Here is a 25,462-nt window from a genome sequence, read left to right as displayed (position 1 = left end):
GTGCTCTAGTTTTTATATCCAGTCTTTATAGCCGGATTCATGCTTCTTTTACACTGTGAACTCAGCCTCACTGAGTAGCATAGGGCTCGCTACACGTTAGCTTTCCACTGGGTGGGAAATAGTATAGATGCAGCTTTTCAGTTACAGTGTTTATCAGTGGTTGATATGCTATATTCATAAATGAGTAATTTCTTCTCTGAAGTGAGACATCTTTCAGCTGGGAGAAGCAGTCAAATTGTGAACAGATTTTTGAAGAGCCCACTAAGGGAGAAATGAGAAGATATTCAGGAAAACCATGAAAAATTCCAGAGGTTACAAAAATGTTTCTAGGTCTTGTATTTGCTTAGAGCAGAGAGGAATCAGGTGGAGTTAACTCTCTAGAGGTGCAAGCTTCTGCCTCTGGGTGAGTACTTTAAACATTATAATTAAACATCTCTGCCTTGATCATATATAGTAGGTTTTTGCAGGTATTTAAAGCATTAATGTCCAAGCTAACTATTATGGATGGCTTTTCCCTTTAAGCTGAGTCTGTACTAGTTTCTAAGGGGAGTTCTGATTTATCATTGACCTACCATCAAAGCTTTAAGTGAATTGTGAGTATGTGAATAATTATAGGGGAGTTCAACAGGGCAACAGCCTTCCACATTAATATTGTGTGTTGTCCTGGTCATTTAACATGGGAATTTGCCATACAGTTGCACAGCTCTTCTCTCTCCTTTTTGCTGCTGCGTCTGGATGTAAGATGGAAGTGTGTGCAACTGGAGAGGGGGAATGCTAGTGACAAGGCAGCATTTGGTGCTGACATTTCCCGCTGTAACGGAAACTTAACTGATTATGTTTCCATGATATTTTCTTCTCATTTTATTTTTTTTTTCTTTTATCACATAGTGACCACGTATTTTCCTTGATACTGTTTGATAGATAATTTCAGAATGTTTGCCTTCTGTTTTTTGTGTTTGGTGGTTTTTTTTTTTGAAAAGGTATTTTACTGTGCTAGAGTATACTTGAGTTGGAGGAAGGGAAGGGTGGAGAGGTACTGTTTTTCCTTATTTTGGTTGTATTACTGAAATTTTTCCATATGGCATGATACAGCTGCTGGGATGTGTGGCTGTTCTGAATGGAAGATAAGCAATTACAGTAAAGACCTCAATAATATATTTTGAGCATATTGTCGTGTACAGCTGGGGATGTTTCAGCTTTTTGTAACATTACAAAACATTGACATTGTTTTCCTGTTAGGAAAGGGAGTTATTGTCATTTTGGATGTATTACCTGTAATCAGGCAGCCAATGAGTTAAAAATCTAATTAAATGTTTTCGTTGACTAAGTGTACTCAAGTAATAGTGCCTCCTATTCTTGACAAATAATAGCACATTCAACAGCGTACTTGTATCCTTGGTATGCTTCAGAGGTTTTGCAGGATGCTTCAACTGATTAATCATTCTACAAGTCTGGGGATTTGAAAACACTTGCTAGTGGACCTCAAACCACCTGTTTCTAGTGTGTAGCCCTTTCCTGGTGAGAGTGGAAAATGCTATTTGTTGTTGCTAATGAAGGCTTGATGTTGAAGTAGCATCTAAAGGGGTTCTGCTTCTATTCGGGACCTTTTTGCAGAAGTCTTCATTTTCCTCCAGAATTCTGCTGTGCATAGCTTATTTTCTCCAGGACCTTGCACGCACAGGATTGCTTACAGGTGGGGTGGTACTTGTTTTCATTCAGAACAGTCCTCAAAGGTATTTCATTGTCATAAGCATTCCCAGATAAAACCCGGGTTCCTAAACTTTTCCAAATGACAGAGTATACTACAAATCACAACTGAAAACTGAGACCAAGCTGAGATACAAAGGCAATGTCAAACTATAAATACATGTAGGTGCTTTGAACTGCAAGGGGAACTTGCAAAATTTCATCATAGTAACAAAGGTCTTCATATTCTGTGCAATTAATTTTATAACTAATTCACATATTACTAGCATACAGTGCTTCTGAATCTGGAACAATTTAAATGGAGTGTGTCTGCCTCTCTCCAAAGCAAGCGGGTGTGCATCTAGGCCGTTTCACAACACTACGGCTGTTGGATTATTCTACATCATTATTTGAAAAGGTTCAGTTTTAAATTGAGCGGTTTTGGCACTTTGCACAGGTAGTTTTACCTCAATCTGTTACATGACATGAAAAGTGAAATATTCCTGGCAGTAATCTCCTTCTGGATGAACTCCCTTCTGGGATGGATGAATAGGCTCCATTCAAACAGTAAATCTTCCAACCTGTGTGTTCGTCCTTTCAGCTGCCTTGAGAAAAGGTGGAAGTGTGCAAATAGCTCACAGCATTGAGGCAGTACAAAGGACCTATTCTTAGATGTTCTTGCTTTCTGAAACATCTGTCCGTGGACAGTTAACAGAGGTAGGGGAAGGTTCATAAACTTCTTAGCTCTCTGCTTTAATGTTTCAGAGATTACTTCATTTATTTCAGCAGACGTTTGCAGTGCAGAGCTGTCAGCTGCTATTACATTACATTAATGGGCACAGTGTACTGATTAGGGAGTTCTTACTGTCCTTTCTGTACATCTGCTGCTTTTTCAGCATAAGCATCAGGTTTTTTTCTCTTCTGACATTTACTGGATGTGTTGATACGTGCTTTTTGTCTCAAAAACCCCCCACCAATAAGGCAGGTCTACCTATGCTGTTAGGCCACATCTAAGGCGTTACTAAGTGTGAACAGTATATTTATTTAAAATTATGACTCTACTGTCTGGTTTTCTGATAATTCTTCTCCTCCTTCCCCCTGCTTCCTCTGCACACCCTGAATAGCTGATGGGCTTTTTGGGGATATAACTGCCTAGTACTTAGCCCAGGGAATTTCCAAATGTGAATTTAGTGGGCTTAAATGTCTCATTAATCCAAACAAAGCTCAGTAATATATGACAGAATGTTTTTATTCTGGAATCTAAATGCTATACACAAATATGATGTCCTGGACTCTAATATATCTCTTGAACTATTCAGTGCTTTCTAGACCGCTTTCTTCCTGAAGAACAAGTATTCTTCTGCAGGAAACTGGTAAAACTGCAAACTGAAATAAAACCTCGAAGAAGAATATAACCATGTTAAGTTCCTAGTTTCTGTATATATAGATTTACAGGCTTAAATTTCTGATTTTGTAAAGGTTTAGCTTTGGTTTTTTGGGTTTTTTTTTTGGCTGTAAACATGCACATGAATCTTACATTGAACAAAATGACCTTTCTGACTACAAATATTGAACTTCTTAATTGTTACATTTCAGAAGCACTGTTGGACTTAATGGTTTGCAGTCTTGATAGCATATATATTTAAATGTTCATGAATTGATTTGTCATATAATATAAACTGCATAGCCTTTGTGGCTTTGACACAGCTGGGGTTATACAGGTCTAAACTAGAAGCATCTGATTGATAGGTTTGCACAACTGTATTTATTCTTTGTATGGGTAGGAACAATAGCAAAGAGCGATGTTTATGCAGGCCTGGGCCTTACCCTAAATATGGCTCTTGCTTCACGTTCCTTTGCAGTTAGCCCATGTCTACAACCTCTCTTTTCCTCTGATTTCGGTCCCACAGCTGATGTCTGATATTTGGGGTGGGAGAAACACCATGGCACCATGTTGCAGCTGTGGGTGTTTTGTTCCTCAAGCAATCTCTATAAAACACGTCCTTTAGCTGCGTCTCACCTATAGGTTTTCTTTGCCATCATGAGACCCCAGGTGCCATCTGCATCCTCTGATATATATGATGCAGTAGTGTGTTCTGCATGGAAGTAAAAAAAACCAAAAACTTGCTTCTGACACATCAGCATCATTAAAATTAAACGGAGCCCCTAAAGTATCTAATAAATTAGAAATTAATTGTCTGGAATAATAGCTTAATTGCTCCTAATTTTTTTTTTTTTTCAGTTCTAAGTTATCAGCAAAAAGGCTTTTTTTTCTCTTTACATGTTACTATTTACAACTAATCTTCTGTAATTTAATTTCAGCTTACTAGTGCAATTGCGACCTTTCAAGGATTTAGATGTTGAGGAGCACATAAAAGAATTTGCAGCAAAATTATTTTTAATACCCAGCCCGCCACCAGGACCACTCCACTTGGTAATTACTGATGCTGAATTTCATAACGACTTTAACATTATGTCTTATAAAACACTAAGTTGTTGTTTTCTATAAATTGGTTTTCTATAAATTGAATTGGCTGCTGCCTGGATAAGACCTAGCTGAGGGGAGAAATTCAGATAAACATTTGTATTCAGTGTAGAAGCTGAGATGTATGGGCTGTATTTTCCTCATTATAATCCTTCCCAAGTCAAGCTAGATGTTAGCTGGGTCAGTGATTTCAGCACACTCTCTCTTCTGTCTACTGAAATGGCTTCTAGGGAAGCCGTGCTTCAGCTGTGGACTAATCCTTAGCTGCTTTCCTTGACCCTGGAATGAAGGGTTAGGAGTGGAGGAAAAAATAGCATAGCTGGAAACTTGTCTGAATGATTGGCTGAATCGGCTGCTAAGTGCTGAAATACGGAGGACGCGCAGGATCTGGCAGCCGGAGATTTGAGGTGGAGTATTGGGAATGCTGAAAGAGCTCATTGATTTTGGCTTGTTCTGTCTTCTTAACATGAGCGCCTATGTTCAGTTATTTTTTTCATATTTTTTTCTGTTTCCTGTATGAATTTTATCAATACTTTTGATTTCTGAGTTGTACCTACAAATATAAATTCATAGAATCATAGAATGGTTAGAGTTGGAAGGGACCTTACAGATCATCTAGTTCCAACCCCCCCCACCAAATTCCATTGTTTTATTATGCTTATAACAAAGCAAATTTATTTCTGTTAAAAGAATATATATATATTTAAAGTTTTATTGTCTAAGCAACCCGTAAGAATGAAGAGACAAAGTCCACGTCAATCTAACTAGTTATTATGTCTTTTAGTATTTCCCTCTCTTTCTATTTCAGTTTTCTGCAGTATGCAAATATCTGTCTTCTTGCTCTCAATTAATCTTAATATTTTGTAGTTGGAACTAAAATCCTGAATGAAATGTGTTGTGGGAACGCTTTCATTAGGAAGTAAATGGAAAACATCTGTTATTACAGGTATTTAACATGAAACCACTTCAAATAATAATTCCTTCACGAGAGGATCCGGACAGTCCAATTATTGACTTGGATCTTCATCTTCCGTTGCTGTGTTTCAAGCCAGAGCAGGTGCTGCAGGTAAAACTAACTGATACTTTAAAATGTATTAGAGATTGACAATACTGGTAATTTCTGATTTAGAAAAAATCAAGATTTTTAATTACCCAAAAAACATTATAAACCCAGGAATTCAGAATAGTGTTAGTTCTGCATATTAGAATTATGGCACAATAAAACACACTTTCTAGTAAGATGTTTTGTTATTTATAGACCAGATTAGATTAACGCTTATTGGATTTATTTTACCTGTGATTTAGCAATAGGTGCTAAATTTCTTAAGTATATATTTTAAAATATAAATGTCCAGGTGGATTGGCAGATTTTATTTTGAATTCTTATTACGTGCATTTCTACAAGATCTATAAGAACCTCTTTCACGTGTAAGAAAGGCACCTGTAGAATGGATTGATAACAGCTGGGACTCTCATATACATGAAGTGTAAATGGTGTAGAAATACAAGAAAGTACAAAAAGCTATTTGCAAAGAACTTTTTCAGTACTTCATAGAATTGTACAATAACTTTGGTTTGGAGCATCCTTTGTTGGTTTCCTGATCCAACTCCCTGCTCAAAGGCCACTTGTGAAGTTAAATTAGGTTGCTGAAGGTTGTCGGTATTGTTGGTGGCACATCCTCTAAAAAAGAGCAGATTGGAGGCTTTTTGCCAGGGATGCTTGTAAACCTCAGTCCTGAAAGCAGTCAATACTGACTTATTTTTTTTGGTTATACACGTTCTTCCACCCATGTGGGCTTCTGCCCACATTTGCATGTTATGAATAAAACTGTCTCAAGTCCTAGATGGTCCTTTCTAACTGGTGCATCTTGAGAGTGGAGTTTTATGTGCTAGCACCTCTGCAACATGTCCCACTTATGGCATTAGTCTTCTTAGTTTGAATTCATCCTCCCGAACCTGAGGCATCCGAGTTTGGTGGTTAGATGCCACTGGGTCCCTCTCTGTCAGTGGAAAAAGGTGGACATCTCCAGATAGCTTCCTGAATTGCTGTGGGAAAGCACTGCTCTCCAGTGGCACTGTAAGGAATGTGACTAGCTAGAGTCTTGAATAGATGTTTGGCTGAGATGTCTCAAACCTAGATAGTCTTTGTGTTCATCATCACAGAGAGATTTGCTTATGTTCTTCATCTGGATACTTTTTACAGGCATTTTACAGTCTAATACAGTGAAAGAAAGGCGACAGGTCTCCTTGGGAATTCCAGCTAAATCCTAGCCTCGTTGACATTGGTGACAAAACTCTCATTAACTTCCACTGTCACTTAAATTTTCTCTTTTTCTGTTTTCTTCTCTTCTTAGTTTTGTAAGAATCCTTAAGTGGACATTATTTCAATTTATAAATATGTAAGGTAGCTATTAGAAAATGGAACTTGTGAGGCTGAGTTTCAAAAGCAGATGAAATATTTGTGCATCTCTAGTATGTTCTGGATATAACTCTTTGTAAACATGTAACTTTTTGGTTTTTTTTCAGATTATGACCTGTATTATGACTGAGCAAAGAATAGTTTTCTTTTCTTCTGATTGGGCTCTGCTGACACTCATTGCTGAATGCTTTATGTTGTACCTTCATCCTCTTCAGTGGCAACACACTTTTGTACCTATTCTGTCTCGTCACATGCTGGATTTTGTAATGGCCCCAACGTCTTTTCTTATGGGATGTCATGTTGATCATTTTGAAGAAGTTAGCACGGTATGTTTTAGACTATTACCACTCTTGCTGTTAACTTTCAGTGCATTTATCTCCTTACTTCTTTCAGATGCATCTAGAAATTTGCTTTTGTTATTTACATGTGTGAGAAGTGAAGAAATGAAAAGTAACAGAACCATACTGACGTGATCACTGGCTTATTGGAAAAGGCTTATTGTTGTATTCCTTACCTTTCTTTTCTTTGCAGGGTAATATTAAGATTTTTGTGAGTTCATGTCATTTGATACCCACTTACATGTCATAAATTCTACTTACATGTCAATTGTATAGTATAGTTTCCCTTCAGATTGGTGAGGTTATTTTTTGCCCACAGTTGTGTGGGATGAGTTAGGTGCCTTTTCCAGGCATCTAGGTTGGGAACTGAGCATGCTCTTGAAAAGACTCTAATGACGCTGAGAGTTGTGGTTGTTCAGCCTGGAGAAGAGAGGGCTCTGGGGAGACCTTATAGCCCCTTTCAGTATCTGAAGGGTGCCTACAAGAAAGCGGGAGAGGGACTTTTTACAAGGGCGTGTAGCGATAGGACGAGGGGTAATGGCTTCAAAGTGAAAGAGGGGAGATTTAGAATAGATATTAGGAAGAAATTTTTCACTCTGAGGGTAGTGAGGCACTGGCCCAGGTTGTCCAGAGAAGCTGTGGAAGCTCCATCCCTGGAGGTGTTCAAGGCCAGGCTGGATGGAGCTTTGAGCAACCTGGGCTGGTGGGAGGTGTCCCTGCCCATGGCAGAGGGGTTGGAACTAGATGATTTTTAAAGGTTCCTTCCAACCGAAACCATTCTGATTCTCTGAATCTATGGTGCTGCTGTTCTCCGTGGTGGGGTTAAGTATTTAGTAAAGTAAGAAAGAAAAAGCAATGTAAAGAACATAATCTTACAATTTTGATGAGTGGTTTTTTTTGTCGTCTTTTTTCAGAATCTTATTTAACTAAGCCTCTTTCAACGGGTAACATTAGTCTTGGTTACCCCAAAAGATTTAAGAAAAACTCAGCTTCATAGGGCAGGGCTAACGTGAATATACTTTTTTTGAGGGTGCCACATAGTTTTTCTGTGCGTGTTTGAAACCAAACACAGAAAAATTGTGTAAGTTTACATTAGACTAATCCACCTGATTATAAGACAGTGAAACAGATCTATCTAGTCAAAATAAGCGAAGAATTAAGTTGAAATAAAATAGATAATGAATACAGAGATGAATATCTATTCATTTAATGACATTTATTTTTCTTGAAAGTAATTGTTTAGTTGGCCATATGATCTTCTAGTTGGGAGGGAAAAACGTCAATCATTTCCTGGTTTACCTTCTTGCTGAAATAATTCATTGCCTGAGAACTATATAAAGAAGACGTAAATGTTTTTACAATAAAAGTATATTTACAGTCATTCTGTTTTCTTTTGTTAAAAGGAAACTGAAGATTTAATTCTCATTAATATTGATAATGGAGATATTACACATTCAAAAATGACTGAAGAGGAGACTGAAATTCCAGATGTTCCAGCACATGCAGCAGAAACTTTCATAAAAAGGTGAAAAGACGTTGAAGTTATGTTTATCATAGCGCACAAATAATGCTTGACCCTCTTTCCACCTTTTTTTTAATTTTATATTATTTATTATATTATTACATTAATATAAATAACACTGTATTTTGTAAGGGCAAATTTAAAATTCAATTAATTAATATACAGGTAACTTTAAGCAGTCATAACTGTATTTTTTTGCAACACCTGGAATGCTTGTTTCTTTTTTATTACTGATACTGATTATTCTCTGAACTTGGCTGTTCATTACACAGAAGACTGAGTGCACTGTGATTTACATGTACTGGTAGGACTTCCAGGAATCTTGTTAGCTTGTCAACACTTGCAAATCAATCTTGCACTTTCTCTAGCTGAAAGATGTGTGAGGCCTAAGTGACTTTTCCTTTAAAAGGTACGAAAAAAATCGTTGGTGGTAGGATGTAACTTGATAATTTTCTTCTCTGTGTAGAGTGGAGAGTCTTCAGCTGCATTATGATCTAGAGCTCTGCCGTCTCCGAGCCAGCACAGATCTTGGTGAACTCCAAATGCGTAGAAGGGCTTGGCAACAGAAACTGAACGCGGAAGTTCAGCAAACGACTTTGCAGTTAATTGTTAATATCTTTAGGTGAGTGAATATAGGGTTTTTTATAATAAGAGCATACAGTACTGGTTAAGACACTTCCACTGTCACTGAAAATACTCTTATTTTGTCTTACTTCATAAATATTTTGTAAATCTCTCAAGTTTTGTGAGGGAATATGAGAAGGAGGTCCTGTTAGTCTGCTGGAATATCAATAACTAAAGTATTCAGGTACATATACATTGGTAGGACATGTTAGATAAAACTTCTAACTTTGAACTTGTCTGTCTCTTGTATGAAGATTCCAGGTAGAGAAGTGCAGTCCTTATATTTCGTAATTAGGAAAAGCTTAAGGCCCAGTAGGGTTATTGATTTGTAACTGGACACAGTCTTAGTCACTCTTGTTAGAGGAGAATGAATTCAAACTGGGACGGGGTAGAAGAGCTGCAAGCAGGATCGGGAGTTCAGAACACCCGGGTATGTTTTGGCTAATGGAACAAATGCTGAGAATGGATGAGATATCTGAAGATTGCAACCACATGAGAATGATGGAGGGAGAGGAGCTGTTTAAGCTCAAGGACCGAGTGCCAGCACAATAAATACTGGATATTGAGTGTGGTTGGGACTGACATTTTAATAATGATGTGGGGTAGTTTGGGGGTTTTTTGTCTCCTAGAAAAAGGTCCAGCTATGCTAATTTTCCTTGTTCTTAATCTAATGTAGTGTGTTAATACCCACAGTTGCTTTATCTTATCAGTCTGGGTACTGGTTGTAAATCCTGCTATTATTTGCTCATATTTGGGGAGGGAATGGAAGTGTAGTAGACGATTTGTACAAAAAAAGTGCAGCAAATGGGTGGCTGGTTTGCATATGCTTCATTTCTTTTTATGTAAATACTAACATGCGTGACCATGAAAATGAAACTGCCTACCTGGTATTCCTAAAGAATCTGATTATATGGACAGAGGTCTGCAAATAGCTGTGCAGATAACCATCCCCAGCTATTTGCTGCTGCGTCTTGCTGGTGATGGTGCTCACTTTCAATCAGCTACCGAATTGCTCACATGAATGCTCCCTAACACTTTGAGTCAGAAGGTGCTGGGTTAATTTCTATAGTCAAAATACCAGGTCTCTGTTAACCTGCGCGCTTTTTTTGGATCAGCTTAGAGAGCGTTCATACAAGTAGCTCGGCCCCCAGGGCGACAATTGCTTCTGGGTGTGGAGGACAGAGCAGACTTTACAGCTAGCACAGCTGGATGTGGAAACTGAAATGCATTTACAACCTGATATGCTACCACTGTGGGATTTGGTGGATTTCAGTGTTTGGCAACAATATGTTCCCGATAAAGATGAGGAGAAATGCATTTTGCTGCTAACAGCTTGAACTCTTTAATGCACTAAATGCTTGGCTACCAAAAATGAGCAGATGCTTTGCTCTCTAAGAGATAATATGTTTTGCAAAGGGGTTGGTTCTTCTCTTGCTTTCTTTCTCCTTTCCTTGAAACTTGCTTTCTTTGTTCTTTTTTTCAGCCTTGTTTCTTCTGTCCTCTAATGCTGTATCTACCAGCGTCCAGGAGTGAAGGAAAGTAAAGCTCTGATGCAATTGTGCTGCCAGCTGCTACTGTCTTCAGTGAAGCACTGTAGTATTTTTGTGTTTGTGGAGGTTCTGTGTTTAAAGCAAACAATGCTAAACTATGTAGAATTATATAGAACTATATACTTTACTAACCATCTTTTTTTTGAACACACATGGCTTGATAAACTGTTAATGGGCTTTTATCACTGATCTATGAAAGACAAGCGATGTGTAGGCTTGTCAGATGGTACGAGGTTCCTCAGATGGTACGAGGTGATGTCATGGGTATGAGATTCCCCGTTTGTACTTGCATTCAAATTTTAGCTTACCAAATTATTTTCTTCGTTCATGTGTTTTCATGGGAATTTCTTATTCCTCAATATCCAGCATGAGTAGATGAAATAAGAGGTAACAATAAAAGGGGCCCTGATTTTAGCCACTTGCACATATCTAGCGTAAATAACATTTCTTACTCGCAGACTTCAGTTCAGAGAACAGCTTTTTTTCTGAAAAAATCCCACTTTCTGCTCCTGAAACCACTTTTTCTGGCTTGTGTTTAGGGCACAGAAGTTACTATTGACGTCTGGTTTTTGAAGGATAGTATAGGGCCTCTGCTGCCTACTGGGACCATGCATATACTGAAGTATGCATCAGTTCTTTATCTTGCTTCCTCTTTTATTTCAATAGTTCTGTCTCTTTAGTTTAATATGATTTTCAGTTATTGCTGGCTTTATAAGCAGAGTTTGAGAATGCAGCAAAAAATTATGTAATCTATAATATTTCCTGTGCGTGTTACAGGTACAGTGTCACGGGACAGTGTGAGGTCAGATCACGTCTTTCAAATTGCCTATGTGGGTAGGCACACTTGTCTTTTTAGCATTACGGATGGGTTGTATGTGATTCAGGAACTGTATGTAAATGTAATTCTAGGACTGGAGCCTAAGTCATGTCTTAAATATAGAGATTCCCCTCTGTGGGTTACTAACATTGATCCCACAGACCCTAAGTGAATTTGCTGATTTGAAATGACAGTGGCAGCAGGTAGCCTGTCTTACTCCTTATAAGAGTTTGCCTTCTTTTTCCATGATACAGTAACTCAGACTCTTTCATTAAAACTGAGTTTGCCTTCTGATACTGCACCATATTTCTATTTTGCCTTTCTGATGCTGCAGCATATTTCTAGTAGTACCAATGGGCTGCTGCTGCTACGGCAAAAGTGCAGCTTGCTTAAAAATTGCCAAGGATATTTATTAATTTATTTATTTTTGTTTCCAGGGAGGTAAAAGACCATCTAAATTATGAACATAGAGTGTTTAATAGCGAAGAATTTCTGAAAACAAGGGTAATCGGAGACCAGCCATTTTACAAAAAGGTAAATTCAGTGTTAAATATGCTGTGATTCTCTGTTACTAATCTGTATTTTAGGATTAATGACAAAAATTAATAGAAGGGTCACGGTTTGGTCTGTGGGGTGTTGTTGAACCACCAGCTTTCACAGAATGGTTTACAAATGTATTTTATTTGCTATAAACAGATAAAATAGTAGGCAGCATTTTGCAGAGCAATGTATTATGTAATTCCAGAGCAAATTAAATGTAATTCCTCAGGGGTGAGATTAACCTGTGGCAGATGGTCAGTAAAGCTACATCTAAACTGTATTTTAAGCGTAGGCACCTGCCCAAACTGGTTGGACCAAAGCCCGTACGTAGACGTGAGTTTTCAGCAAGCCTGTGAGCATAGCAGAAGGGAGCTCAAATGACACAAATCCAAGTACCTGTTTTATCTGCAGCCTGAGCAACAGGGCACGGAGTTGAGGATGCCTGCTTGGCTCCAGGCTGTGCGCCTGTTTCCCACCGTGTGTCACAGCGAACGGGGGCTGCTGGCTGTGCACATGAGTGGCACTGGTGTCCTCAGGGCCTGCGGTGACACAGGGCATGCGCGACATTGGTTGAGTTGGCTTATGTGTGCTTTACCAGGCAGAATAATGGAAGCTTAATTTTACGTGCTGATGAAGCCCATGAAGTAATATTCAAATAGGGCATAGCCCTGGGCGAGGCCCAGTACTGCTGGAGGCTAAAGGACAACTGGAAATCCCCACTTAGTTTTTCTTAGCCCCCCTGCTAACTCAGCTTATTAGATACTTACCTGAGTTACAAACCTCGTAGGGGTGTGGGGTTTTTCTGTACAAGTCCCTTTTGCACCAGCCCTCATCAGCTTAATCCTTCCGTTAGCGTAAGTGTGATCTGCTGAAGCTCCAAAATGACTCAATTTTCATCCAGTGTATACAGTGAACCAGGTTTTTATGAAAGATGCATGTCTGTGCTCCTCTGGAGCATAGACAGTACTGGGGCATCAGTCTGCCTTTTATGTAATGGCTTTGTAGATCCTAAGGAAATGGAGTGGGTTTAATTTCCCCATTAAAAGGAGAGTGTCTTGGTCACCAGGCTGTAGGATTGAGAGCAGTTCTCCATGCCCTTGGTGTAGGACTATCACTGGCCATCAGAGACTGGAGATCCTTTGGGTGAGAAGGAAGGAGAAGGGAAGAGGGAACAGAAGGAAAGGAGCAAGGGGAGAAAGAGAGATTAAGAGTACGCAGGTTCCTGCGAGAGTATCTTGCAGTGTTAGGATACTTCGCCCAGAAATGGGAAGGTTGAGAGTTTCATCCTTGCTATTATTTTACATTAAACTGTTTGCACCTGATTAAATTAATATTTGCCTTCAAAGAATTAAACTAAACTGTTGTGTATGTGAGAAACAGAATTTACATGTTTTAAGGGTTTTATGTCTAGACATGTACAGTGTTCTGGGAGAATTCAGTCTTGACACGGCAAGCCAAAATCCAAAGTTATAAACTCGTGTGATTATTTTTTTTTCAATGTCATGATTATTAACCACATAAATATTTCACCTTAGTTAAATGAAGAAATAATTGTTTGGAAAACTGTTACCCTAAACTGGGAGTGTCTGTGGTCAATACCTAATTTCTGAAGGGATGCAAGACATCTTTTTCAGCTTCTTGCAACCTTTGATGCAATTTTCATAGTATTTTTTAACAGATACTTTATTAAGTAGCTTCTTATTCTAACCAACTGTAGGATATGTGCGATTTAAGCTTCTCAAAAGTGAAATATTATCGGTTGTGTCTTCACTTTTTTTGGTGATGCTGTAGTTTGTTTAACAAACCTGTGGGTCAAAGCAGAGGTTTAACAAGGACTGTATAAAAGTGAATCTGCCATTTTACATTTGCTTTTAATTATGTTCCATGGATGCATATGAAAGTTACAGATTACAGTTAGATCTCTCGAGTAACTGTTTTACACCTGGCAAAAAGATCTCTTCATTAACATCAACAGCCTGTGGTTGATAACACCTTTTTTGTTCCCTTTTTTCCCTACTTCAAGCATACAATAAGAAAAGTTTCTGAACGTCCATTTAAAAGAGGTATCAGTGTGTGAAGGAAATGATCAGAAAAGTATCTAATTCTACTTAAGTGGTAGTTGCCAAACTTGGCAGAATATTGGGCAATTCAAAGATAACAAACTAATGGCTCCTAAATAGGAAATAATGTTTGTTAGATGAAGCTTGCAACACTAGCAAATGTTCTTAACAAACAAACAAACGAAAAGGAAAAAATCAAGAAGAACCTCTTAATATGTCCTCAGGAGAGAAATTAATAGGAAATGTTCTGACCAGGATTTCAAATGAGTAGAAATAATAAAAATATTTTCAGTAGCAGTTTCTAATGCTATAAATGAAACAGTGGGGATTTTATGAATTGAAATTTAAAATTCAGATGTGCACATTTAAGAAGGGCTTTGAGAAACTGATTCACTTAAATTGCAAGTAACATAGTGACAGGTTTGCTTTCAGGTAAATCTTAGAAGAGAACATAATAAAGAGTAGTTACTAGTGGTATCTAGAATTATGTTAAGAGAACTCCAAAAAACATTAGAAAGGACCCTGTCAGTTCCTGCAGCTTGTCATTGCCTGTAAATACAATTGCCAACAAAATATGCCATCTACTGGAGAAATACTTAAAAGCAGAAAGCTTAATGCTTTTGTAGATGCCATTTTACAGGATATGTTGCAAATGGATTGATAGGGGCATCTTGAATAAGAATGACCTATTTGTTGCTGAAATGTTTCCATTCCTTTCAGAGTACCTAGATTACTTATGACTCTCTCTCATTTGCTTTTTAAAAACATCATAGAAATACAATGATGTCTGATCAGTGGGGTTTTGAGGTTGGTTTGCTGTTTTTTCAGGGTTTTTTTTGTCCTGTGATAAATTCCAGGAACAACAAGGGTACTTTAGGCAAGCTTCTGGGATTCATTATTAATCAAAGTAATTTTTCATAGTTACATTCCAAGACACAACTGTCTTTCTGTTGGTACCTTTGTAAAGGCTGGAGGTTGTATAAACATAAAGACAGGATTTCTGGTTATGCCAATATTGTCTCCTGATGAAGTTTGCATTTAATTTTCTGAGTGGATTAGTTTTCTGAGAGGTCTGTGCTAGAACTAACATTTATATAATATACATTTTATGTTGCCTCAAACCCTAGCCTTTTTTCTTGTTTAAATTTGACATGGTGGGAGATGGGAGCTTTCCACTCTTTAGTTCACCGTTGGCCTTTCTTATGGTGTCCTCTATCCTAAAAGTAGCAATTTGACCTTTTGGGTATTATTTCTGGGTGGTACCATGATAATTACCGTAACAGGGAACCATTTGGGGGGTTTATCAGGTGAAAAGGTGACGGACTCACTTGTCTTTTCAGTTTGGTGACATAATGTTGGAATGTCACAAATGTCTTATTGCAAATCATAGACAATATTAGTGTCAGTTACAGGCAGAAAATATACTATTAAACTTCAGTAGCTAAAACTCTGTTTTGCTCAGTCTTTCTCATTTTTATTTGAAAATGTATTCTGAGATTACTGTTTGCAGCTCAGCAAATATCATGAAAGTACAGAAAATGAATGGAAACGGAGTTAGTTATTCTGTTGTTGAAGCTTTCAAGTAAACTGGTGAAGGGTCTGGAGAACAAATGTTGAGGAGCAGCTGAGGGAACTGGGGTTGTTCAGCCTGGAGAAAAGGAAGCTGAGGGGAGACCTTATCTCTCTCTACAACTACCTGAAAGGAGGTTGTAGAGAGGTGGGGGTGGGTCTCTTCTCCCAAGTAACAACTGATAGAACCAAAGGAAATGGCCTCAGGTTATGCCAGGGGAGGTTTAGATGATTGAATATTAGGAAAAATTTCTTCACCAAAAGGGTTGTCAAACACTGGAGCAGGCTGCCCAGGAAAGTGGTTGAGTCACCATCCCTGGAGGTATTGTAGACGTGGTGCTGAGGGACATGGTTTAGTGGTGGACTTGGCTGTGTTAGGTTAACAGTTGGGCTCGATGATTGTAAAGGTCTTTTCCAACCTAAATGATTCTATGATTTTTGGTTTTGTGATCGCTAGATTGGAAATTCTCAGCTTTGTATATGTAAAAGTATTAAAAATGAGCAAAATATGCTAATAAGAATGTATTTTGTAAATGTTCCACAGTTAACTAGTTTGTGTCTCACAGGTTTTAGAGACCTACATGTTTCACACTTTTCTTAAAGCTCGTCTAAACAGAAAGATGGATGCTTTTGCTCGACTTGAGTTGAGTACTCAGTCTGAAGAGGACAGGTAAAGTTTTCTCTTTCCTTAGTCTGGTTTTGAATCTTCTGTTGGAATCATTAATTAAACTCCTTTTAACTGTGTCATCTATGAATAAGATATAACTGATCGAAAGGCCATTTTATTAAGCTTACTCTAAAAGGGTGATATGAACATGTCCAACCACAGCTGTTGAAGTTGTAAATTGATACTACAATTTTAACTTAATACTATAATACCAGAAAATAAAATATCTATTAGTAATTTTGTATAGGTACTGAATTTTAAAACTAGTTATATAATTTTTAAAATTATTTTTCTCAGATTAAACTTGATGTTTCATACCCCAAGAAGACTGACTATGGGGAAAATGGCTTCTAAACGATTTGATCCGCAGTACATGATCAACAGGCGTATGGTAATCAGTATGCCTAATCTGCAAGATATCAAGCTGCCAGAGGGCCCTACTAGAAATTCCTCACTTCGAAGAATAGAAACAGGCGTTGGTAAGGGAAGAATGTGCACAAATACAGTGTCTTTTCTGTTGTCTTTATGGGTGACATCACTGAATAATTTGTGCAGAAACAGTGTCAGGTGCTGGAAAGAAATGGTGATCTGGGTCTTTTTGACCTGGGGCCTGTCTGTGCTGCTTCTTGCATGTTAAATCAGTTTGTAGTCTGCTGTAAGTTTTGCTGTGCCCCAAAAGACTGAACCCTCACAGTAGGATTTATATTGTAGTATTGCTTCCTGAGTTGGTAACCATGTTCGGTCCTTACCGACCTCATGTCCAGTTCTCCGCTGCCTTTAAACGTTTAAATGTATCACTGTTTAACGAAGGAAAGTCCTATAGAAACTGAGTGCCTTTTTTTTTTCTCTTTTTCCTTTCCCAGAATTGATATTATCAGATTAGGGAATATTCTGATAATAAGGACAATGGACATAGAAATATATTTGTGTCCCTAGCACAACTGTAATCGTACTTGAATTTCATGCAGTGTAATTGCATGTTGCTGTGATGGGGATTATTTCTGTTGTTTGTAGTGTGTTGGGTTGTGAAGATGCTTCTGCTTTTACTCACTGCTTGTCCTAATCTATGTACTTTTTGTTTGTTTGTTTTTAGCTGTGAAAATGCCCTCCAAATCAGTCAGTACATTCAAAATCCCAGAAATACACTTTCCTCTGATATTCCAGTGTGTTCACTCCTACTATACAGACTTCTTCAACCATCTCAGCAAAGCTATAAATACCTTACCACCTGATAACTCAGCATTGCTGGCAAGGTATTTCTACCTCCGGGGACTTATTAGCTTGATGCAAGGGAAACTACTAAATGCACTTTCTGACTTTCAGAACCTAGATAAAACAGACTTAAGAATTTTCCCTACTGACCTTGTAAGAAAAATAGTGGAAACCATGCCTCCTTCTGAGCGTTTGCAAGCAGACCGCAAACCTGAGCTGAAGAAGCTGATGAGTCGAGTAATGGAAAAACAAAGAGAAGTTATGAAATTAGATGACCATGTAAAAAACTTTGAATTGCCAAAAACACACATGCAACTGGATGATTTTGTGAAGCGAATCCAGGAATCTGGGATTGTCAAAGATATAGACACTATACATCGGTTATTTGATGCCCTAACAGTAGGTGAGTACGAGATATATTTTTAGTGATGATCTACATCGGTGCAATTACAATTGCAACCCCCTTTTTTTTTATGCACTTTTTTTTTATGTCTCCAGTTGTTTCTCAGTTATTACTCAACATTTTCTGGGCCTCTCAAAACTCATAATATGTGAACTTTATTTAATTAGGGTAATTATGGAGAATACATTTAATGTATACAAGAACGCCTATACTTGCATTCACAATAAAGACAAAGAATCTACTTATATTTGGCCACACAATTTACAACTTTTCAGGTTGTATAGGTGAGGTAGTTTTGTGATCTGGTGGTGTGCAGTTCTGCTTTGGTTAGGTTGAGTAAAGTGAATGTAAGACTATCCTAGTTGCTAATGGAAAATACCTCTGTGTTGTAAAACCACTAGACAACATAGCAAGGTGGAAGTCTGTTAAAAGTAATCCAACAAAATCCAGATTTCAAGTAGTTACAGCTAAATTCCTCTTGGATGGTCCTCATAGCAAAAGGAGAGGTTACATTTATAATTGGGAGAACTTTCTTCTCTCCTGAATGAGATCTGGATCTTGTGTTTGGTTTCTAAAAACCTAGTTTGCGAGGGCTTTTATAAAATGCTATTCAGTTCTCTTTCTGTGCCTAGTTACTCTGGTAATTTTTGTGGCCACAAAGGATTAAACATTGGTCAAAATAGCAAGACTATATAAGACTTTCTGAAGGCAGGGCTAGCATACATCTTGCAAGAATTTGTGTTTGTTTGAGATTCTGTTGTCCAAACACTTGAATTCTTAGAATAACTGATTATTTAGAATATGTGTTGCTGAAGTCTTTAACTGTTATAACTTTAGCTTTTATCCCAGGTTGGTAAATATGTGATATAGTAGCATTCACTAGAATAAGGAACTAAAAGTAGCAGAGAAAAGTACTCAGTTCGGTAGGGAAGTACAAATCCTCTCCCATCAGCTAACTGGATTTTTGGCATGAATTTAAAAAAGCAAGACTGGCACAGTGTTTGCTCCCTCCCTCCTTACAGCAGGGTGGAAGGGAGGATGCCAGATGCATGGCACCTATGGTCTAGGCTCACTGCAGAGGAATCTCTCTGCCTTGAGAGAAGAATTTTGTCTCTTAACTGTTTTCCAGGCCTATTCTTTGGAGCTTTTGCACCTTGCTTACCCATTATGCTGTTAGAGGCACAACTAGGAAGTTAGTATTTTTTAAAGGCTGTCTTTCTGTGCAAATCTGTATAACTGTATATATATATATAAAGTTTTAAAAATTTTTTTAGGACATCAGAAACAGATCGATCCTGAAACATTCAGAGATTTCTACAACTACTGGAAAGAAACTGAAGCAGAAGCTCAAGAGGTGAATCTGCCACCAGCAGTAATAGAGCATCTGGATAAAAATGAATGCGTCTACAAGTTATCCTGCTCAGTTAAAACTAACTATGGTGTAGGAAAAATAGCTCTGACCCAAAAGCGTTTGTTCCTTTTGACGGAAGGAGGACGTCCTGGCTATGTCCAGATTGCTGCTTTCAGAGATATAGAGGTGAGGATCCAGTAACTTCTTGTTCTTTTGCATGCTTACGGATATAGGCCCTGTTCCATTCTGCAGAGATCTATCTCTCAACTTAAAGTTTCAGTGAGAAGTGTAGGAAGCACCTCAAGTCAGTAACTTATGAGCGACTAGATAAAATCCTTGGTCTTTGGACCAAGAATTTCAGGGCTGATGTAGTATGGTTTGTCAGGTGCTAGGATGACATAGAATAAAAGTCTGGAGGCCATAACCTGCAGATGCACAGAAAGGTGCAAAGCACAGCACATGGGGGACAGAACTAGAACAGTTTAATAACAGGAACATTAGGTGTGCTTATCTGACTGTGGTGTCAGTCAGCCAGCTTGTACCCGCTGTCTGTGTGATGTTTGAAACTTACACTTTTATAAACCCATCTCTGGTTAACGGTGTGTATGGACAATTGAAATCATTAGCTATAGTTATTAATAGAGAAAGTTGCCTTGTGGGATGAGTACTGCACCTTATCTGTGATTGCATGCTGCATCTTCCTTGCTTTCTTTGTCTCCCTACATTCCCAGGATGTTAAGAGCACGACTGTAGCTTTCCTTCTTTTGAGAATACCTACTCTGAGGATTAAAACATTATCTAAAAAAGAAGTCTTTGAAGCTAACCTTAAAACCGAGTGTGATCTCTGGTACCTGATAGTGAAAGAGATGTGGGCTGGGAAGAAAATGGCGGATGATCACAAGGTATAAATATGGGAATTTCTAACCAAATAAGTATGAAATACGTGCTTTCTGTCTCTGTTCTGAATAACTCATGCATCAATCTTAGAATTTCTAGGTTTCAGTAAACAACAGCTAAGACACAAACTTTTATTGTTGTTGTTACTTCTAAATATGATACTTCTGGAACAATACAAAAAAGAAAAAAGAGAAATTACTTTTAAAAATATAGGATATTTTTTCTCATCCGTTGGCATGGAACTTTTAATTATTCACTAGTTCTGTGAAATAGTTTCTTAAAATCACAACGTGTGAGAATAGTCATGCTAACTAACAGAAAATTTTCCCTACCTTGCTTCAAAATACAATGTGTACAAAGAGTTTTGTCATGCTGGAACCCTGGTGGTTATAGATCCTTTCAGTGAATAGAGGAAGATGTATTCTTCTGCCACAGAAACCTTGAGGAAAAGGATCATATGAACAGGGTTTCCATTTAAACCACATAATTCTTCATGACTGCTGAATGTAATAGTGGAAATGGAGCTTGGTGGTTCTTCAGGAAGGATTTGAATTATTTTAGTCAAGATGAAGCATAATATGTACTTCACTCCTATGAGGAAAGATCCAGCCTGAAAATGGGGATCCATCCTGTGTCTGCCGTATGTTTTCCATCAGTGCCGTTCATGTGGTTTTGTTTGCACATCCTGTATCAAGGTTGTGCCAGAACTTAAATACTTCTTTTAGCGTAATGAATTAACGCTGGCTTCTGACTCCACAACCTTCCTTGGGAGTGCAACATGTGGTGTGGGAGGGGGGTTTGACTGCGAGTAGCGTGAATTATGCTGCAGGGCAGCAACTGGCTGGTGCTTGTGCTAAGCATGACATGCGTTGTGATTGTTGAATGTGGGGACTTGTAAGAATAATGAGCGATAGATAAACTACAGTAAGACTTTCGTCTTTAGGATCCTCAGTATATTCAGCAAGCACTGACGAATGTTCTCCTGATGGATGCTGTAGTTGGTGCCCTGCAGTCCTCCAAAACCATATATGCAGCCTCTAAACTGTCTTATTTTGACAGGATGAAAAATGAAGGTCAGTCACATAGCAATGCTACAAAGCCTGCTGTTGTTGCATCATCTGTCTCAGCTCTTTCTGTTTATATTCCAGTTTTCAAAGTGATTATCTGTAGAAATATAAAAAGATGTTAGTCTGATATCACTTTCACAGACATAGTTTGTTAAATAGTATTAATAGAAAGCTTATGGGTTTGGGTTTTGTGTTTTGCTTTGTTTTTTTGGTTTTTTTTTCTTCTGTGCGTCAGAACCTTAGTTGGCATGTCTGTCTCCATGTTGGATGCTGTGTTTTTGTTTTAGTTGTTTAAACTGCTTGGGTGTTGTATGCATGCTTCTGCTACCATAATTCATACAAATGGCGTTTGGGCTCTCCTAGTCAGCTAAGGCTAGAGGGAAAGAAAAGTGAGAAATGTGAATAAATGGTGCAGAATTCTTATTTCATAAGAATTATAGATCTATTTCTTAGCTCTTAGGCGTAAGCGTGCACTTCATGAGCTTTTAAAAATCTATTTTAGTGCCTATGATGGTCCCCAAAACAACTTCAGAGACATTAAAGCACAAGATCAACCCCTCAGCTGGTGAGACATTTCCACAGGCAATAGATGTCTTGCTTTATACCCCAGGTAAGGTGATGTATTGCTCTCTTTATGTCAGCCCAGCTTTAATTAGCCTATAAAGCGTGTTATCTCATAACACCTGGTATTATGACTGCCTGATTTTGTTCACATTCTGACATGCTTTGGTTGTGTATTGAATACTAAAACAGAAAATCATCAAAAAAGAACAGTAACATTGCATATTAAGATACTCCAAGGCATAGCTTTCACAGTCTTAATTTGTCTTCCTGAGTGTATATGCCTTATAATAGACTTCAATTATGTGTTAATGTGCTGATTTCCCGTTAAGACTTCTGCTTCACTTATTCAGCAGGGTGGATGAATGATGCTCCACCGTTGATCAATATTCATTGTTATTTTTTTATTTTTCAGTAGAGTCATGTGGGGGTGTTTGGTTGAACCACAGTGCAAGGAATAGTGTATCACCTCTTGAAATCCCAGCCACACCTGTATGCCCGTGACTCTCATTGTATAGTATGTGATCTAATGTACTATTCATCGCATGTAATTTAAGTCGATCCCTGAAGAAAGCGGTATCAATTTCCTTCTGAGCTTCTGTGTGACACTTGGCACATTTGTATTTGACTGATTCAAAAAGCATTAGAGAAAAAAAAAGTTAAGGACTGTGTGCAATGGGCATGAATTTAGGTAGCAGATATGTTAGTTCTGGAAGTTCCTAACTCTTAATTTCATAGCCTTACTAATCTTCTGGAGTAAGTTCATATGTAATTCCTAGTATTTGGACAATTTGAGACAAAAGGGGAAAGTTAGTGGAATTCCAAAGTTAGGAAAGTGGGCAGGAGCAACTGTGTGTGGATGGGTGGGTGGTGGTGGGTTCAGTGGTACTTTTCTTTCGTTCTAGTATGAGGCTTCTAAGTGGAGCTCTAATGGAGCAGATTGAGTGGATTTGTCTTTCAGGCTTAAAAACCTTCCTGCAATCCCGGTTAGCTAAGTACTTAGTCATCAATGAAAAAGATTATCTCTGCTCTGAATAACTTTGAAGTATAAGATTAAACCATAAGGTGAGGTCAACAATTGTATGAGAACGAGCACAAATCCATTGTGAAAGCTGTGTCATTCATTAACTGCTGATGTAAGTTGCAGAAGACAGATGCGTTTTGTTAGAAAGCTGCTCTGCCTAATAATGGTTTTCCCATGTGTCTTCAAAAGTGGTTTATTTTCTTTTATCTCTCTCATCTTCCCTGCTTCACTTCTAGGGCACCTTGACCCTTCAGAAAGACCTGGCAATGCTCATCCGAAACTATGGTGTGCTTTAAACGAGGGGAAAGTGGTTGTCTTTGATGCGTCTACCTGGTCTATTCAACAACACTGTTTCAAAATGGGCCGCTCTAAACTGGTAAGACTGACACAGGTATTACAATTGCTGCTTTAGCTTGGTGTTTCTGTTGCTATAGCCTGTATGATCCTGAATCACTGTTGTTCCTGAGAAGTTACAGAAATCATTGTATGATCCTGAATCACTGTCGTTCCTGAGAAGTTACAGAAAGGCATTTGAGTTGTCTGGGCTTCAGTTAACTTGGAGAAATGGAGATTTTTAAGGAAAACAGAAAGGAGATAAAATGGATTCATAATGAAACAAGCCAACTGGTGGAAGTGATGGATTGCATATCAGAAGGGCCTGCTGGCCTAATGGTTTGGCTTCTTGGGGCAGGAGAGTGCGTTTGAAACAGTTGAGGAGAAAGAATAATGGAGAGAATCAGTATAAAGAGAAGATGAGACAAGCCCTAAGAATGGATGGAAAGTCGCTTGTGCTCTGAAGAACTGGAAACTGGGGAAAGGTGGAAGGAAACTAGCTGGATGATATTGAAAGAGAGAGAGCACTCTAAAAGAAGATGACTCAACCAGCAGGTTAAAGAGAGTTGCTTGTGAAAGACCGCCTGAAAAGAATAATTCAATGAAAGGGGAAGCTGAACCAGAGCTGCAGACTGAATAAAAAGTAGAGAGAACACACAGGAAAAGGGATTGGATAGGTCACTTGTGTGAAAGCTGAGAAACATTGCTGTGGATGAGTGTGGAAAAGAGTCAAAAAGGGAGTGGTAAAGCTGATAGTGAAGAGCTGGGTGGAGGGAGGATGGAAATCCAGGAAAAGAGTCAGATACTGACCTATTCTAAAGAAGAGAAGGAAAAGAGGAGAAAGGTTTGGAACTGATGGAACTCCAGAGAGAGAAATTAAGAGCTTCTGAATGGGGGAAGGATGTTCTGGAGACAGTAGAGGAGAGGACAGTATTTTTTTAGACACTACTTCTAACTGAAGTAGGAGGTGTGTTTGTATCAAACAGGACAGCTTCTAATCCAGAAGAGAGAAATACACTAACTTCTGTGGTTTTCCCAATGCCCTTTAAGTTTTACTTTGTTTGGGCCTGGAACCACAGCTTTGAGTCAGTTACCAAGATACATTATTAATCCTATTTACTGAAGGATAAACTCAGCAAAGACATCTGTCCTGTCTCATTATTTATGGAGCAGAGCACAGGATAGAATACTGGAGAGTCAAGTTTTGGTATCTTACTGTAATCACCAGAAAACAGCAGCATCTTAATATAGCCTTTTTCCATATTACAGTAAAGAGTGTTTTTTCTTCTAGATTTTATTTAATCCTGCTTTTTCTCCCCAGACTTGTATGATCATGGTAGAACAGAGTCAAGTGTGGATCGGTTCTCAAGACTCCATCATTTATATAATCAACACCCACAGTATGTCTTGTAATAAGCAACTAAATGATCATCGTTCTGATGTTACAGACATTATTGTGGAGAAGAAGAATGGAATACCCAGGTATATTTAATTACCACGTTTTCTTCTTAAAAATACATATAGGAGCAAATGTGAAGGACATCTGTACCACCAGAAAAGTCAAGGACATGTAGAGAATCTTCCTGTGGTTAAACAGAAAGCCATTTTATGTAGCGAGAACAGTATTCACCAGCCTAAAAAATTTGGCCCGCAGTGAGCAGAGGGCTAGTTAAAGATTGAAATGTTATAGTATTGTGCTTTAATTAGACTGAAACAAAGGCACAAAGTTAACTTGTGGCCAAGGAAAAGGAGCCCATATAGGAAACAAGTGCCTGATTTTCCTAGATGTTGGAAAGAATGTATTGTTTTAAATGGGGGGGTGGGAGGAGGCTTATCCTGCTAAAATAAGCCTTCATTTAGCCCATTTTTGAGCTCCCATATTGTATATGGTAAGCTATGAATTTCCTTTTTAAAAAAAAGAGCATTATGTACTTTGGAACAAAGAGGATAAAGGATAAAGGAATGCTTTTTTGGATGAGGATGAGAGCAACCAGAAGTTGGCAGCATCCAATGATGAATCAATACAGATGGGAGTTTAAAGACCACTTCATTTTTGCTTTGAGCACATCATTGACTAAATGTTTACAGCGTGGTTCTGGATTTTTCATCCCTGTTTGGAAAAGAAATAACACATTTATTGTTTTGTTCAGGCAAAATACTTTTTGATCTTTTGGTAGCACTGGGAAGAGTGTTGGCTGGAGGCCTTAACCTGTTGTCTTCCCATGGGAACAGCAACTCCCAGGCCAGACTGGACATCAGCCACAGCTCTGCCAGCGCTGTCGCAGGTGTAGCTGGGTTTCATGGAGAAATTGCTTAGGTGGTGTTGGAACCTTCTGA

At 38.3% G+C, this 25,462-nt stretch overlaps 1 protein-coding gene across 1 annotated transcript in view; it reads left to right on the top strand.

Annotated features, from left to right (window-relative positions):
* DENND3 (DENN/MADD domain containing 3) overlaps window positions 1–25,462 on the top strand; it is a 41,473-nt gene that overhangs the window by 8,298 nt on the left and 7,713 nt on the right. Inside the window, exons 5-19 of the mRNA XM_009888178.1 lie at window positions 4,009–4,120; window positions 5,118–5,237; window positions 6,698–6,916; window positions 8,332–8,453; window positions 8,917–9,072; window positions 11,879–11,975; window positions 16,177–16,280; window positions 16,575–16,756; window positions 17,371–17,892; window positions 19,167–19,429; window positions 19,975–20,145; window positions 21,084–21,213; window positions 21,710–21,817; window positions 23,029–23,168; window positions 24,447–24,607. Coding sequence (XP_009886480.1) covers window positions 4,009–4,120; window positions 5,118–5,237; window positions 6,698–6,916; window positions 8,332–8,453; window positions 8,917–9,072; window positions 11,879–11,975; window positions 16,177–16,280; window positions 16,575–16,756; window positions 17,371–17,892; window positions 19,167–19,429; window positions 19,975–20,145; window positions 21,084–21,213; window positions 21,710–21,817; window positions 23,029–23,168; window positions 24,447–24,607 — 2,607 coding nt within the window. The remainder of the gene's footprint in view (window positions 1–4,008; window positions 4,121–5,117; window positions 5,238–6,697; window positions 6,917–8,331; window positions 8,454–8,916; window positions 9,073–11,878; window positions 11,976–16,176; window positions 16,281–16,574; window positions 16,757–17,370; window positions 17,893–19,166; window positions 19,430–19,974; window positions 20,146–21,083; window positions 21,214–21,709; window positions 21,818–23,028; window positions 23,169–24,446; window positions 24,608–25,462) is intronic.

Source organism: Charadrius vociferus, unplaced genomic scaffold, assembly GCF_000708025.1.
Source record: "Charadrius vociferus isolate BGI_N301 unplaced genomic scaffold, ASM70802v2 scaffold276, whole genome shotgun sequence".
Lineage (NCBI taxonomy): Eukaryota > Metazoa > Chordata > Aves > Charadriiformes > Charadriidae > Charadrius > Charadrius vociferus.
The sequence above is the reverse complement of the archived record's forward strand: the minus strand, read 5'-3'. Positions and strand labels throughout refer to the sequence as shown.